The sequence below is a fragment of the Danio rerio genome, chromosome 14 (assembly GCF_049306965.1).
Source record: "Danio rerio strain Tuebingen ecotype United States chromosome 14, GRCz12tu, whole genome shotgun sequence".
Lineage (NCBI taxonomy): Eukaryota > Metazoa > Chordata > Actinopteri > Cypriniformes > Danionidae > Danio > Danio rerio.
The window spans coordinates 31,493,993-31,512,226 of NC_133189.1; the positions used below are offsets into that span (position 1 = coordinate 31,493,993).

Here is an 18,234-nt window from a genome sequence, read left to right on the forward strand (position 1 = left end):
CATACAACCCTATACAACAGCCTACTGTCTCATCTAAATCTCTACTGTGTTTATCTTATCAAGTGTGTCCATGGTTGGAGCAAGCTGATACAGTGCTCTAGGCAAATGACGATCCTGCCACCCTCAACCCGAACATGAAAATGGAAGTGACCGGTTTGCTAAGTAAAGACCGGAAGGAGACCAGAGTTGTGGTGGGGTGTCGTGGATGAAAGTGAGGACCGGGGGGTGGGGTGATGGGTGGGTTGGGGTTATATGGGGGTGTCGCAGAGTTGCCTAGGTCGCCTCTATGGACACGCTGGCCCTGAGTGTGTTCATGTGGATGAGGTGATTTTACATCCATTGTCCAGCTTTGACTATAATTTAAATTAATGCATTTAAACTTTGTTTAAATCATCACACATTGTCACACAGTTTTTTTTTTTTTTACCTTAATGTAATGTAAAGTGTATTTTTATTTAGCACATTCATCGTGTATGGCCATACACCCAAAGTGCTTCACAATCATGAGGAGGGTCTCTCCCCACCACCACCAGTGTGCAGCATCCACTTGGATGATACAACAGCTCACCACACACCAGCTATAGGTGGAGTGTACAGGCAACGATAGAGCCAATTTGATAAATAGGGGTGTTTGGGAGGCCATGGTGGTTAAGGGCGAATGGAGGAAATTTGGGCAGAGGTTTCAAAGCTACACTTTATGAGAAGTGTCATGGGATTTTTAAATGAATACATCCGAAAGATGGCACTTACTGACAGTATAGAGTCCCCTTCACTTTACTGGGGCATCAGGACACGCAGACTGCAGGGTGATTGCCCCCTGCTGGCCTAACCAACACCACTATCAGCAGCAACCTGGTTTTCCCATGTGGTCTACCATCCCGTTACTAACCAGGCTCAGCCCTGCTTAGCTTCAGTAAGTAACCAGTCTTGGGCTGCAGGGTGATATGGCTGTATGATATGGTTTGTGTATTACAAAAGACTCATTTTGGGTTGCAACCCACCAGTTTAGAAACACAGATCTACAGAGGAGCAACATACTGTAGAGACTTTATCACCCACTGAAAATACAATGCTTCTAAAAGGCAGAACCATTAGTAAGACAGTGATTTACCTTGTGAGGGCACATGGTTGGGACAACAGGGAATGCTTTATCCGGGGTCTGGTTCTAGAAGAAAAACAAATGGGTCTGTATTAGTTATTTTAGTTAGAATAAAACAGTTGCATTCAAGGGCAGTTCCTATAAATTGCATGTTTCGTAATAAGGGAGAACAAAGTGACCTATTACCTACACTTATTCTGAAGAAATGGAAAAGCCAATTGAGTGAGTAAAGGTTAAGGTCATCAATCTGCACTTGTGCAATATACCGTCAACAGATGGCCACAGCAAAACTTCTCCTATTCCTCCACTCACTGCACTGAAAACACGAGCATATACACATAGCGCAGGCTTGATAACATATGCAAAGGTTCTCAAGCAGGATTTCATTAACCAATTAACATATTGTAAATATGGTGCTACATCAGACTGATACATGGAAACCAACACTAAAAAGGTTGCGCGTAGGTAAGTCAACAAGGCAACAACAGATGGTCCTGCTGTTTGCGATTATGCATGATGCGGGCCTCTGCACACTGACAAAAGCGGCGCAGGGGGAAATGACCATCTTGAAGTGACCTCGCATACATATGAGGAAAAAACAGCAGTCAAACCCACACGGCGGGGCACAAACTTCTATCTCGAATACTTGTGGGACACCCAATTGATTCCATGCAGGTGCTGCCAGTCATTCTCCTACATCCAGTTATCTTCTTTTTGTAGGACTAATGCTCTCTGACACTATTAATGGCTTCCTTATGGTATCAGCAAGAGAGATGAAACATTGAGCGGTCCAGACTTCAACATCTATATTTCATCAGCACTTAGAGGAGTCAGCATTGGCTGTGTGGTAACCTCACTTCACACCCGCTGTTGGGTAAAAGACAAACACTGCGTGGTCAGCCCTAGGCATGCAAGATAATAGAAATGGGGTTTGTGACACTCCTGCAAGGATGAAACTCCACCGAGACATAGGTTTCAGAAATTTTACACGTTTTTTTGCACAATTGACCAATTATGGAATCGTTCTTCCCCTCTTCAGCCTGCTTCTTGCACTTCTTGAGACAGTTTTTTTCCTTTAATGAGGGTGTTTTAAACAATACATGATATCGTAACCTGAGCAGAGCTGGCACAGGAACTCAAGTAGGGGGAGACTAATAAAGCACACGTTCTCCTGGTCGCAAGGGCAGCACAGAGGACACAACATGTTTATTCAGGAGAATCGCTGTCAGCATTGCTTGCATTGACCTGTGTCTGCTCTGCTTTGGTCAGTCAAAACATTTTTAAAGCTTTTGTTAGGACCAGCATGATTTAAACCGTATAAACCACTTGGCATGCTGAGGATCATTCCAGCATTGAGGCTATAGGAAACACCTATCACATTTGATAAACAAATTGCTTGTGTAAATGACTTGAATGAATCAGTTGAGTGATTTCACTGACATGATCTTATATATCAGCTTTTTTTTTTCTCATGAATTAATCAGTGTGGTTAAACTAATCAGTTGAATTGATGCTCAAATGACTCACAAAGACATTGTTAGTGTAATAATAAAGGGACTTTTTACAGCATTGACAATGGAGATTTTTATTTAGTTTATTAAAAAAGCACACGTAAATAGTGCTATTCCACCTAGCCTGCTTTACTGAGGTGAAGTTGGTTTTATATTCACATTGGTTCCTTTTTGAACAATGACAGCCTGTGACATGGCCCCTATACTGTTTACCATGCTACTTTTAATATTCAGTGTGAAATAGTATGCAAGTATGGCTTAGTAATAACTAAGCATATAGTAGTCGCTATAGCACAAAGCGTGTGAGAGAGTGAGACCAGCGATCCTTGCATGCATGACACATTGCACAATATGACACGTTTTGCTTGCTAACTACACAACTGAAAACATGCTAGATATAGTACAATTTTTTGTTCGGAAAAGTATTATGAAGTACTATAAAGTTTCCTAACTGGCAAATGACATTATTCAGTGGGTCTCTGTCATCTTTAATGTGTGCATTCGTGATTTCAGGAGACATGGCTTTGGACGGCAGGTGTTGGACTGCGTTTCAAATATATTATGCTAACCGGTTAGCATTTTGGCAGATTACCTACTGCACCTTTTATTATTTTAAGAGTGTAGGGCAGGGGGGTCTAAACTCGGTCCTGGAGGGCCAGTGTCCTTGAGAGTTTAGCTCTAACCCTAATCAAACACACCTGAACCAGATAATTAAGCTCTTACTACATATACTAGAAACTTCCTTGCAGGTGTGTTGAAGCAAGTTGGAGCTAAACTCAGCAGGACACCGGCCCTCCAAGACCAAGTTTGGACACCCCTGGTGTAGGGAGACTGACTGAATGACATAATTTGTGAAGATTTATGGGGCTAAATGTGCTTTCACATACTTTGCTTTCAGGTTAGTGTACATGTTTGTAAATTATTATGGATAATGATGTATTTTTGCACAAATTATTATCTTTATATAATTAAATCTTAAAGACAAATATTTTTAAGTTAAAATAATGCAGATGGGTTTAACAGAAGCGCTTTTTTTTAGAATAAGAAAATGTATCTTTTTTCCTCTATGGAGAGAATGAGTCGAGATTTATATTTGGTGCCAAACTGTTATGAATTGTCTACAAACTGACAGGTTGGAACGCACAAACACAGACAGGCAATACAAACAGTGAAAAGTCCAAAATCAATAAAAGTCACAACATCTGTTTTGCTGGATGGCTCATACAGAAGCTAAAAAATAAATAAATACAAATGTAGCCTTACACTCAGAAATAAAGGTACAGGAGCTGTCACTGGTGCACTATTTTTTCAAGAGTACATACATAAAGCCTCCATAATTGGCTTGTTAAGTCATGACGTTTGGAATACTGTTTCCGGGTCCAAGCGGCCACTCGTTTGAATTGAGAAAATATTCATTCATGACCACTTTTAAGTCCTATCACACATTAAAGTGAATTTTATATAAAATCATGGTGTAAAGTGGGGGTCACGGTACAATAAAGGGGGGTCTCCTGGTGATTTCCAAAAATCTGTTTTTTTTTTTTTTTAAACCATAAGAATGACCATATTTTATCTATAACCTACTAAAAGGAAAGAAAAAATTAGTAAGAATAGACTTGGGTCTATTGGTGTGTGTGTGTGTGTGGACCATTGCATGCAAGTTTCTGTATTTATAGCCATCTCAGAAGATATTGGGGGTCGCGAGTCACTGGCAATGTTATTTTGGGGGTCACAGGCTGAAGAGTTTGGAAACCCCTGGTGTACACAACAGTCTCTGGACTTGCTGCATCACAAACGACAAAATTTGAACAATTTATAAAAAAAATAATCACTTTCTGGCCATCTGATGTTATATATAGCGATCGTGATTTTCAAAAGTATTACATCGCTTTGTAAACGTTATTATTACCATTAGATGAGCCTCCTCATGCAGTTTGATAGAGTGCTTACATCCGGAAGCCGCTAAGCATGACGTCACACTTAACAAGCGGATATTCAAAGGTCGTTTTTAGGTACATTTAGGCACTAATATGCCCCATTGAGTAAAAAACTAAAATATGTTTCATTTGAAAAGGTACTGAACCAGTGACAGCTCCTGTATCTTTAATTTTGAGACTGTATATGTGTTTAAAACTGCCTTCTATGTTCATTGTTTGACTTTTTAAAACAAGTTTGTATAATGCATAATAAATATATATATTTAGAAATAAAAACTATTTTGTCTAAAACAGCAGTAAGCAATTGTTTTATAGAACTTTTTTTTATAAAAAGCAATGTCAAACCATGCTGTAGAACTGCATATTAATTACCGGCTGGCGTCACGCCGATGGCTGAATCACAGTCTTGCTGATATCCAGCACAACACCTTTTGCTAGTGTGATATTATTTAAATAAACCGGCCAACAGTTATGAAACAAAAACATATTGAAGAAAAGAATGAGATCTCTTTTAAAGAAAACTGCATTTGCGTTAAAGCTTTATTTCCTGTTTAATGTTTTGCTCAGCCACGGTTAATGATTTAATATGACAGGTATGCTGCACGGAGTGTATTAACTTGTCCTGCATGTTTAAATAATATATGATCCCATTAAAATCTGACATAGACGACAGACACACTCACACACATGCACGCCACTGGGGCTTTATTCATTTGCAGGTACACAGGCACCATTATCAGGCAGAGTTGACCTGGTGTGTTCAAATGAATGGCCTTTCTGTAATGTGCTGCGAAATTATACGTTGCACTGAAAGCCTAGGCTATGCAAATGCTACATAACTGCACTGGTAAAAGCCAATGACTTCAGAGCTCCGCTGTTATTTTGGAGAGCAGATAACTCATGTGAAATAACAGCGGATTGAGGAGAATGCCTTTCAAATGTCGCTTTTTTTACTCCTCAAAAAAAAAAAAATCTTTATTGGTATCTTCCATTCTCCTCGTCTCCATCTATAATTCATGCATCGACAGTAAACTTGCGAAAGCGAAATGTGATTTTGTCAAGGTTGTGAAGTGCAGTCAAATAAACATGATGGAAAATGCCAGATAGAAGGGAAAATTTATTATCTCTTCTCATTACGTGTTACATCTTTGCTTCGCGCTACCAAGACAAATTAGTTTTTATCGAGACGCCAAATTGCTAATATTAAACCTCTCTGCTGTTCCTCCCCAAAACAAGCAATGGAAGTGATTTCTTCACTTCACTCCGCTGAATGTTTTCCACTCCAAATGGTAGTGGAGAGAGAAAGAGAGCGAGCAAAGAGCCGTAATCTCCTTGCCAGCAGTGTTGAGGCTGACTGGCGCTCAATGTGCCATCGCTATAAAGGGGTGCTCTTTGAAATGACAGCCTCCCACAAGTGCATCAAGACAGAGGTTTCTTGCTCCTGGTGTGCTCATTTGCTAAGCAGTGTGAAGTCCTTTATTTTTGACTGGTCTAGAGAGCTGAGACATCTCAATTAGACCTTTGTAATGAGGCACAGGTACAGTATGCTGGCTTTGGCCATTACTGCTGCATTGGACTGTGTATAGAGAAAAAAAAGGTCTTGTCGTTACAAAAAGCACAGCAGGTGGTTTGGACTACGAAGCGAGTGCCACTTGTGTCCCGTTAAGAAATGCCATGGTCAAGTGCTTTTGGGAAGTATTTATGAGTTGACAAGGCGTGATTATGATTTCAGGTGAGTTTGGGTAATTTTACAACTTTTTATTTAACATACTATGCATAGACATAATATTTAATAAGCAATGTGGATGAAGTTTTTTGTTAAGACTTTAAGAAATGATTCCCACTATTTACAACTGGTTTATTATTAGATAGTGGCTGTTTATTAGTACTTATAAGGTTTTGTATTATACATCCCTCCTACAATTACTAAAAAAAGAATTAAAAAAAGATTGAAAGACGTTTCCTTAGATTTTTTTTTTTTTTACGTTAAATGGTTATAAAAGCTAATCTTATAAAAAGGAATTATGTTAACTTGTTTTATTTATTTTATTATTTTTTTTTTTACAAATTTAAGTTGATTGAACAAAACAATTAAGTTGTCCCCAAAAAATGTATTTGAATTAAGTAGTGAGTCTCACAGACACTATTTTTATCAGTGGTGCTGCTTCTTGATTTAAGATCACATTTGCGCGCATATTGGGCCATCTCAATTGTCAAACCCTGCTTAAAAAAAAAAAAAAAACTACAATATTAAGAAAATATTTTCAACCAGCCACAGAGGCCAGTGTGAGTGGCTTTCTAACCCAATAATATCCAGCTGCAGGCCCACAGAACCACACACGTTTTAGGCACACACAATCTGGCACACACAAACTAGGCAAATATGGTTACGATGGATGTTAATGTTATTACCATCTTTTTAAACATCATCATCGATCTATTTTGATATATGGTTAAGAAAAATTGTACACAATAACAGTAGTGTTTACTTTACTTTCTTTCACAAATATTGCGATTGAGACAGGCGAATGAGGAGCGTTGTTTCCAATCGCCATTCAATTTAATAGACTGAACAGTTTTCTATCAGTCATCATAGATGATCAGTCATTATTATCTAACAATAATATGGCAGATACTCGTTTGCTGGCCTTGCTGAACGATCTAAATTGGACAGGTTAAATTCATATAATGGAATCATTTATAATGAAGGAAATAATAGCAAGTTAATATAGGCAATAATAAATTTTATATGTAATAAAAATCTTTTTACATGTAACAAATGTATAACACTATATTAATATTTTACTCGATTTAATAGTGTTTATTTGCCTAATTTTCTAAAAACTTTTTAATTAATGATTTCCCACATTAAATACTGTAGTAATTTATAGTAAGCAATCTATTGTTTTTAAACAAAAACAATTGCAATAGAAACAAATTAACTATTAATAATTATTTAAAAAATAATAAGTTAATATATATATATATATATATATATATATATATATATATATATATATAATGTAATATATGTATAAGTAACAGCTGTGACAGTTTAGTAAAAGATAGTAGTTTATAATCAGATGATCAGTTAAGATAATCAGTTTAAAACTATATTATATTGTTTAAATGATTAACTATAGTAGGCTAATTTACTTTGATGTTACCCATTATTGTTTGCTTTTTATATTTTACAACAAAGTGATTTTAACCAAGTATGATAAGATTAGGATCCTGAATTAGTTTGTTACACTTAATCCTACAATTAGACAGTCTATTATGTTTTCTTTGTTTATGTGGACACATGAATAAAGTCAAAGTGTCTTTAACCAATTATTTTTATTTACATAATTTGAGTTCAGAAACTGCAGAGATGTTAAAATGATCATTATGATATAATAATAATAATGACTGAAATGGGAAACCATATTTGTGAAATTCGTTAGGTGGCGATAATGCTAGTAACCATATATGGTTTGCCTAAATCGTGTGTGCTGGATTGTGTGTGCTTAAAACGTGTGGTTCTGCGGTTCTGCAGCTGGATATATCTCGTCTAACCCGCCACAGGTGAAATCTACCCACATTTGGCGGCTGTTAATGTCAAGCCCTGAATATAAAACATTGTATATGTATTTCTTGAAATTTTAATTGGGTTTGATTTTTTATTTTTTTGTTGTTTGAAACAAATTGATATATTTTGTTTAGCAAGGATACATACAAAATTAATAAACTTCATATTAATTGCCAGACTTTCACATTGTTAGATTTTTTTTATCCTTATGATGTTATGTTATAATATAATGTTAATTTGAACTTTATATTAATTAAAGACTCCTGAAAAAAATCCCACAATTTTAAATAGAATGTATATCTTGTACATAAAAAGTATGCAGTGTATATAAAAGTGTGTATATACAGTATGTTCTATTAAAAAATATGATAGCTTTATGTGTCTATCCATATTAAATCTTGTGCATCAGAACATCATATTATAATTATTTCTGAAGGAGTATCTTCTGAAAATTTATCTATCATAACTTTCTCAATTACATTCAAATAGAAAACAGCAATTTAAATGTGTAACAACATTCCTGTTAGTATTGTTATAGTCGTCATTTTCATGATATTTACAGAGTTGATGAGCATACGAGGCGTCATGCAAATAAATTAAAACATTTTATGATTCAGTTTCAACTCTGCGGGAAAATAAAAGTATTTCATTATACGCTTTCTTAAAAGTATTTATATATCAAGTGCTTCACCCTGTAATTAACCTCTGAAATTAATCGGTAAACCATCAACTGTTACCTTTAGCATACTATATATTCCCCAACATAAGGAAAGATGATTTATTAATTTAGCTTAAGAATGTACAACCACAATAGCTCTCCAATAAAATAAAATAAAAACTGCAAGGTAAATGAAGTTGTTCCATAAAACACCTCAGCAATGTGTGACTGTGTTTCTCTGTATAAAAGAAGATAAAACCTGTTTCACTTAAAAGTGCTGTGGGCCACATAATAGCCGAGATCTAATTTGGAATGATATATTTTTTTATTTATGGTTGCCAACAAAGATAAAGCAAATTTTGTCACATACACACACACCTAGGTGAAGAAACACGCTCTCTCTCACACACACAGACACTAGTGTATCCTGAGGCTATAATGAGCCTGCTATGTGTTTTAAAAGGATTAGCTGCATTAAAAATCACATTTCATTCTCAAGCTGAGCAAAACAAAGCAGTTCATAGCGAACATGTTCATTTATTACTGCTTTGCAGGGGTTTAAATACAAAGCATGAATATTTCATCACAGCTAATCTAATCTGGTCATGCATGTGTGTGAATTTATTATGAAGCATAAAGGAAATGACAAAGATACAGATTATGCTGCTGGTTAAATGTTTTGAATAATTAATGTTTCGACTGTTTCTGAAAATATTGTATTGTTTACCACGGCTGCACTTCCTAAAAATAAAAACAACAACAACAACAACAACAACAACAACAACAACAACAACAACAACAACAACAACAACAACAATAATAATAATAATAATAATAATAATAATAATAATAATAATAATAATAATAATAATAAACATAGTAAAATCATAGTTTTGTGAAATATGGTGAACATTTTTAAATATATATTTTAAAAAGCTGCAATTAATCCAGTCTTCAATTATTCTCATATTTTAGTATTTTTATTCCAGATGAAAACAGACATATAAAGGTGAAAGAGTTGAGGGAAGGATGAAACGTGAGATTGACAGGCAGATCAGTGCAGCGGCAGCAGTAATGCAGTCGATGTACTGGTCTATTGTGGTAAAGAAGGAGCTGAGCCAAAATGCAAAGCTCTCGATTTACCGGTCAATCTATGTCCTTACTCTCACCTATGGTCATAAGCTTTTGGGTCATAACTGAAAGTATCTCGAATACAAACGGGCTAAATGAGTTCTCTTCGCAGGGTAGCAGGGCGCACCTTTATAGATAAGGTGAGGAGCTCTGTCACTCGGAAGGAGCTCAGAGTAGAGCCACATCGAGGGAAGTCAGCTGGAGTGGCTCAGGCATCTGTTTCAGATGCCTCCTGGAGTGTTCTAGGCATGTCCTACCAGGAAGAGGCCACAGGGAAGACCCTGGACAAGCTGGAGGGACTGTCTCTCGGCTGGCCTGAGAATGCCTAGGGATCCCCCCATAGAACCTGGAGGAAGTCTCTAGAGAGAGGGAAGTCTGGTGTTTTCTCCTAAGACTGCTGACCCCGCGACCCAGCTCCAGACAAGTGGACAAAAATGAGATGAGATGAGAGACGGTTTAAAAAATGTGGACAAAAATAATTAAAAACAAAATAAAATAAAATTAAATTAAATAAAAACTAAATAAAATCTAAATAAAATGTGAATAACAGTTAAATACATAAAATGTTTGCACCATGTTAAGCAAACCAACAATTTTCCAAAGTTTAATTAATCAAGCAAATTCTGTTCACAATATTACTATTTTACTGGATTTTAATCAAACAAAAATGTAACTTTATATACTTTTTTATTTATTTATTCATTCATTCATTCATTCATTTATCTATTTATTTATTTATTAATTTATTTAATTTTTAATCTAATAAATGCAGCTTTTACCAGCATGAGAGCCTTTTAAAACACTAAAAATTGTGACCCTGGACCACAAAAACAAGGTCATGAGGGTTTTAATTTTTAAACTAAGAAATTTATAATTATAAACTTATGATTTATAAGATTTATAAATTAAATACGAATAAATAAAATTAAAATGATGTATGGTTCGTTAAGATAAAACTTGGAAATTTGGGACATGACATTTCAAAAGAACCATGAAACAAAGAAAACCCCTTGAGTTCTTAGCAATGCACGTTACTAATAATAATAAAAAAAAATAAATAAAAGAAAAAGTTGGAAAATTTAGTGAATGTCTTAATGAAACATAATCTTTACTTTAATATTCTAATGGTTTTTGGCATAAATGAAATGTAAGACAAGAGTCGCAAATCTTTTGACCAATACCAAAATAATACATCAATCCGTTGTCCTCGGTGGAGTGATGCTTTTAGTTTGATAGTAATGGCAGCATGGTTCCAAAAAAAAAAAAAAAAAAAACTGCAAATAATTCTGTTACTTTCTCTCTCTTAGCCAGCCCTCATGAGATAAAAAGCCTCAGGCTGCGAATTGGCAGGAGCGAACGCCTATGTACTTTTCAGTTTAAAAGCTATCTTAAAGAGAGACTCTGACGTCGTCACATTAACTTGTCTTCTCCTATACACACCAGGTGGAGAAGACTCACCGCGATCTCCGACGACTCCCATTTAAACTCACAAACAAGAGCGCCATTCACCCAAGGCAAAATAAGGAGCAGGCCTTTTCTGGCAGGCTCTGGCACAGCGAGGAGGCTCTGGCCCAGTCACATTCTCCTCACACACTGGGAGACTTTGTACTTGTTACTTCCTGGCTGACACTCAAGAGTACTGAGCGTTAAATAAGTTGCACACCCCTCGCACGCTCTTGATTTTGTTGTCTCCGTTTATGACACTTCTTCTGGTAGTTGGTGAAATATTTTTAAAAAAGTGAACCGAAAAAAGAACAAGAAATAAGCAACAATGACACCCACGTTTCTCTCGGTGGGATTAAAAAGAGGTCTGGGTTTCAAAGATTTTCAAATTCTTTCAATCAAGTTGTGAGGTGAAAATAAATGTTTACATAGTGCAAGAATGTGACGAAAACTGTGTAAAATAAAGATGATAACATGCCTGTTTTACAATAAAACATCACACTGCTAGGTTTTTACACATTATGCAGTTATCAGATTTGTCTATCTTTTAACACTAAACTAGTACTACCATTTTAAATTTTGCAGTGTAACAATTTTGTTAAAATAATAATAATAATAATAATAATAATAATAATAATAAATAAATAAATAAATATATATATATATATACAGTTGAAGTCAGAATTATTAGCCCCCCTGAATTATTAGCACCCCTGTTTATTTTTTCCCCCAATTTCTGTTTAATGGAGGGAAGATTGTTTCAGCACATTTCTAAGCATAATAGTTTTAAAAACTATCTCTAATAACTGATTTATTTTATCTTTGACATGATGACAGTAAACAACAATTTCTGTTTAATGGAGGGAAGATTGTTTCAGCACATTTCTAAGCATAATAGTTTTAAAAACTATCTCTAATAACTGATTTATTTTATCTTTGACATGATGACAGTAAACAATATTTTACTTGATATTTTTCAAGACACTTCTATACAGCTTTAAGTGACATTTAAGGGCTTAACTAGGTTAATTAGGTTAACTAGGCAGGTTAGGGTAATTAGGCAAGTTATTTTATATCGATGGTTTGTTCTGTAGATTATCGGGAAAAAAAAAATAAATGCTTAAAGCGGCTAATAATTTTGTCCCAAAATTGGGTTTTAAAATATGTATAACTGCTTTTAGTCGAAATAAAACAAATAAGACTTTGTCAAGAAGAAAAAATATTATTAGACATACTGTGAAAATTTCCTTGCTCTGTTAAAAATGATTTGGGAAATATTTAAAAGAGAAAAATAAAATCATAGATATTTATATATATATATATATATATATATATATATATATATATATATATATATATATATATATATATATATATATATATATATATATACACACACAGTATAACTGCAGTTCCCTGATGTTTCTTATGAGTGTATACATTTTTGCATTGCTATTTTAATAAATGTTTTTTTTATTTTTTTTTTTTTTACCTGGAATTGTAATAAAACGCATTATAAACACCATAATATTTTAGCATAGGCCTCTTTTTTCACACACACTAAAAAAATATTTTTATTGTGCATTAAAATGTATATAAATGTATTTCAAAATGTGTATTAGTTTATAAGAAATATATAGCAGGTTCTGTGGTTGTTGGTGGGCTAAATCAATTTCACATTCACTATAATTTCAGTTTAAAGTCCTATACTGTATATTATTCCATAACATAATGAATCCATTTACTCTCAGATTTTGATTCCAGCGGTTGTATGTGCACATGATTGTTTCCAATTTACTCAGAGAATTTTAAAGTCTAAATAAATGTATATGTAATATCAAATATATAATAATAATATAAATAATTATACCTGAAATGCATGTTTTTATCTACTGAAATATTCTGTTACATACATATTTATTTACACTTTAAAAAAAAAAAAAAAAACTAAATTCCACTGTGATAAAAAAGGCACACACCTTCAACTGTGGCAGCTCTAACACAATAAAATATAGCAAATATCATGAAATATAACGAAATACATCCAACGGTTCATTCTAAAACCACAACAGAAGCTTCAAATATAAATATGCCCTGACAGAAAAGACAAAAAAGTACAGTCTTCTTTGAAAACACTTAATCACTTAAAAACATTCTTAATTTTGTTGTCTTTTTTATGACACTTATTTTAGTGTCATATTAAAACTGGGTGGGTGGCAGGGTGAGGTCGGGGGATACAAAACAAGCAATAAGCAACAACAAGTCCATTGCTCTTCACTGGATTAAAAAAGGTCTGTGTTTTAGGATTATAAAATGCTTCAGATTAAGTGACTTCCATGTTGTTGATCTTGCAGGGTGAAAAAAAAATCTACATAATGTAAGAAGATAATGACAATTGTGCAGAATAACACATCTGCTTTACTAAAAAGCTGTCACTTCTAGGTTTGTACCCGTTGAATTGCATTTCAACTGCTTTTATTTATTTTTTTTATTGTATTTTAACTGTGTTTAAATGATGTAATTTTGTAAAAAAAAAAAAAAAATGTAGAAATACCATTGCTATATTATTAAATGTACAAGAAAGAAGAGTTATGAGTTTTTTTTTCCTTGACATAATAGTCCAATTAACCATCAATCAGCAATCTATCAGCCTAGACATTGTTTTTCCATACAAATGATTTATATAGCAGACATATGACATATAGAATTGGTTATGCTTTTTGTTACAGTATATATTTTGTTTTGTATGTACACTTCAGCAATTAGTTACAGTATCAGATCCTGTAGTTATTATTGAGCTTAGGAATTTTTCAAATTCATTAAAATTTACTTTGGTGCACTGATGTTTGTTAATACACATCTTAACATCACAAATCCATTTATTGATGGTTTTTAATACCAATGGTGTAATTTCAGAGTGTTGTAAAGTCAAAAAAAGTATTTCTTGCTAACCTATAGACTTAATCATTTCCAAAATGCACATGTTTTACCTAAATATTTTTGCATCATACCAATAATTATTATTGTTTTGGGAGGTTAGCTTTTCAAACCGAGTGATTACAAGGATCACACACACACACAAAGCTCTCTAATTTGTCATACACAAAGCGAGGCATGCATTTTCATATTGACAAATGATAAAATAGATTGTAAAATATAAAGACAGACACTCAAAGCTTCATTCTAAAGCCTCAGTAGAAGCTCCAAATGTAAATATGTCAAGACAAAAATGACATCCGGTCATAATGACTGTTATGGTCATTCTAGTAGATTGAATTCTGGTAGTTCCAGAGTTAATGAGTAATACTTATGCATGCAAAATGTCTGCCTTTGGAGTGGGTTGGGCGACTTCTGTTTTCTTCCTGTTTCCTTTTTCGACATCCCCTATTTCTAAAAGAGTAATGGTACAGGGTTTCCAGTGTGAAGCGGGCGCTTCGCACACAACAGTAGATCTGCTTTAAAGTCCCCCGGCACTGCTATCAAAGTGCTTCTTCACAGTTGATCATTAGCAATTTAAAAGCCTTAGGCAACTCAGAGCCCTCAAACTGAGCAGTATAATTTAGCGGCTGCCTCGGCCATACAATCAAAGACAGTACTGTACATTTATCATATTGGGGGCTTCCATCCTCCCCCCTGTAAAAAAAAAAAAAAAAATGTGATAAGGCAGAAATTTAGGTTTGTGACTTATAAAAGAACTAAATTTAATAACCAAATGCTAGACTGGTGTGCATTGCTGCAGCAGAGAGAAATAGAACTAAAAAAAAATCTAATAAATAAATAAAATAAATGTATTGTTCTTCAGGATCATTTTCAGGTGAAGTCAAATTTCACTATGACTCAATTATTTTGATGCGGCTTCAAGCGACACGAGCTTTCAATTTGAGTGGTCCACCTGAAATCAGGATAAGGCATGGTTTGGAGCACAAACCATCACAACGAGACAATATTATTTTATTGCAAAAAAAAAAAAAAAGTCCTACCAGGCAAAGTACGAAACTGCCATCTACTGAAATAAGTCCTGTCATTCAAATCCACTGTCAATTTATAGATTCAGATATTACAAGGAAAAAGAAAGTGTCTCGTCTTTTGCCCTTTATTTGGACTGCTGGCATTTGTGGTTTGTAAATTAGCTTTAGCAATGGAAAAGAGGAAGATGTGGTACACTGGAATATAACAAATAGACATACCAACACAAAAACAGCCACATATTATGTTAAAGTTGCATTGCTTGAAGGTAATATTGTGTCATAGAACTATGTTAAAGTTTTAGGCAAGACTGCCTGTGCTGTGTTAAAAAGCTGTATCAAAATTGCAGCATCTAATTTGTTATCCTGGCAGTCAGGATTTGTTTTAATATGTTATCTAATTGTTTGTTTTCTTGCCTGTATATATGTGCTATTAGCTTAACAAATAAAATAAAAATATTTACTCTGCATTAGGAACAATGACATAAACTGCATTCACAAAATGTGTAACAAGCTATAACCAGAACTAAACATACTGTTAAAAAGTCATTTGCTTAGTCAACTTAAAAAGAAGAATAAGAAAAAAAAAAGAAAAAAAAAGAAATACAAAGTTGTTAGCCCAGTGCTTGATGTGGCATTTAAACAGTAGCAAATTTGCCACCCCACTGCCTAAGAAATCTCGGGGTCTACTCTATTTTAAATTTAATTTGAACAAAGTCCAAATCTGTCACTGGGAAATTTAATATTTTTTAGACATTAATGTGTAGACCTTAGATACTAAAATGTACCTTACAGTATATGCACCAATATGGGCAATATATGAAACAAAGTACTGTTTCATTAATAGAGATTCTTGTATATATAATTCATTCATTTTTTCATTAATTCATTCATTTTCCTTCAGCTTAGTTTCTTTATTCACTAGGGTTGCCACAGTGGAATGAACCGGCAGCTTATCCAGCATGTTTTACAGAGCGGATGCCCTTACAGCTGCAACCCAGTACTGGGAAACATCCATACACACTCATTCACACACATGCAATATGGCCAATTTAGTTTATTCAATTCACCTGTACCGCATGTCTTTGGACTGTGGGGGAAACTGGAAAACGCGGAGGAAACCCACACCAACATGGGGAGAACATGCAGAAATGCCAACTGACCCGGGACCCTCTTGCCTGGAGGCGACAGTGTTAACTACTGAGCCATCGTGTCGCTGGTATATATAATAAAGATAGTTAAATAATAATAATTATATATATATATATATATATATATATATACATATATACACACACACACAAAAGTTCTGTCTAGTTTAACGAATCTGATCCGTGTGATATTTAGCAAATAACAGCACTCCTTTAGCTATATATAAATCATATATATTTATAATTTCTCAGCATCAAATTCAGTGCACCGCCCGCCATCAGCCTGTCTGATCAGACCAACGAAAGTGATGTTTGATGTTCCACCACAAGATGGAGACAGAGACCGCATAAAAAGTTCTTAGGCGAGAAAAAAAAAACAGCATTTTCTCAACAAAAATTTCACACTACAGCAGAACAAATCATTATAAATCAGGCAAGTGACCTTCTGAGTTGATCTCTTTCTTTTATATGTTGTAGTACTGTATTTAGACCACAGAAACTGGTAGTGTTTGCTTCACTCTGGCTTTTTTGGAATTATTTATTGTGAAATAATAATTATTTTGTGTTGCAACAGAGAAATACGGGGAAATCTCTGTAGATTGATGGCATTTCATGCCATTCAGCCTTATAATCCTAAAATGTGAGCAAAATCTGCTTTGCGCCGTGGCGCATGGTCGAAAAGGGTTGAGTTTATTTTCATAATGAGTTATAGGTGTGTTTTGAGAATAAACCAATCAGAGTCTCATCTCCCATTACCTTTAAGAGCCAGCTGCGTCGCGCCATAAGCGCATTTGCTATTAACATAACGTAAAGTAAGTTCACTTTCGCTTTTGCTCTCGTGGATAGGGAAACCTTACCACACAGACATCAATTAGCCTATAAATAATTAATTTAGCTTGTTAAGCGCAAAGATTTGTTTCAAAACTATTTCTAAATTCAGTTCTAATTTCCAGCAAACGAATAAATGAACAATAATAACAAAGTGTGGTCAAAATACTGAGTTAGTTCCAAATACACCTGCTATGCCCCATATGGTATAAAACCTGACAGGTGGACAAATCTAAGCTTGTTTTTAATAAAACAAATATAAATATGGATATAATAAGTAATACTGCAAATAATAATATCATTATACAAAAGCAAATTGAATGAACTGAAAAAGCCTCCCGAGATGAAGAAAGTATGAAGGCAGTGGTTTTTAAATTCATGTAGGCTAGAAATTAATATGTTTTGTAATATTTAATCATTTATATTTATATCCTATATACATCCTTATTATATATATCCTTAACATATTATATCTTTTTTATATGTAAAGATATTTGCACATTGCTCTACATCTTGTGTGTAGTGTGTAAGCCAGGCGCACTTTGCGCCAGACAATAGACCGACTTTGTTCTGGTCTGAAGATCAGACTATTTACAGTTTCTTAAAATAGCAAAGCGCCAAAACACGCCTACTTTTTTAAACCAGAACGCCTATGGGCGCACATATGAGCGCAAATGTATTTGCTATTTAAACATTGTGGCGCAACACCCCAAAATGACCCTTGCGCCAAGCTGAAAGTAGCAAAAGACTATTGCGCCGCGCCTTGGCCACATTGCGCCGGGTGCATGACAGGGCCCAATATCACATGAGTAGCAGTGCGATATGGTTGTATATCGTCATTGGTGGGACACTAAGGCACTCTGCCTGCAGCCTCAAGCTAACGCACACCGCGTCCCACCAGTGCCAATATACAGCCATATCACACTGCTACTCGTGTGGT

General features: G+C 34.7%; 1 protein-coding gene across 5 annotated transcripts in view; it reads right to left on the reverse strand.

Annotated features, from left to right (window-relative positions):
- The window catches only part of pcdh11 (protocadherin 11), a 331,728-nt gene that overhangs the window by 169,754 nt on the left and 143,740 nt on the right, over window positions 1-18,234 (reverse strand). For all 5 annotated transcript variants that reach the window (XM_073921878.1, XM_073921879.1, XM_073921877.1 and 2 more), the window contains one exon: window positions 1,112-1,165. In XM_073921878.1, the coding sequence (XP_073777979.1) occupies window positions 1,112-1,165 (54 nt within the window). The remainder of the gene's footprint in view (window positions 1-1,111; window positions 1,166-18,234) is intronic.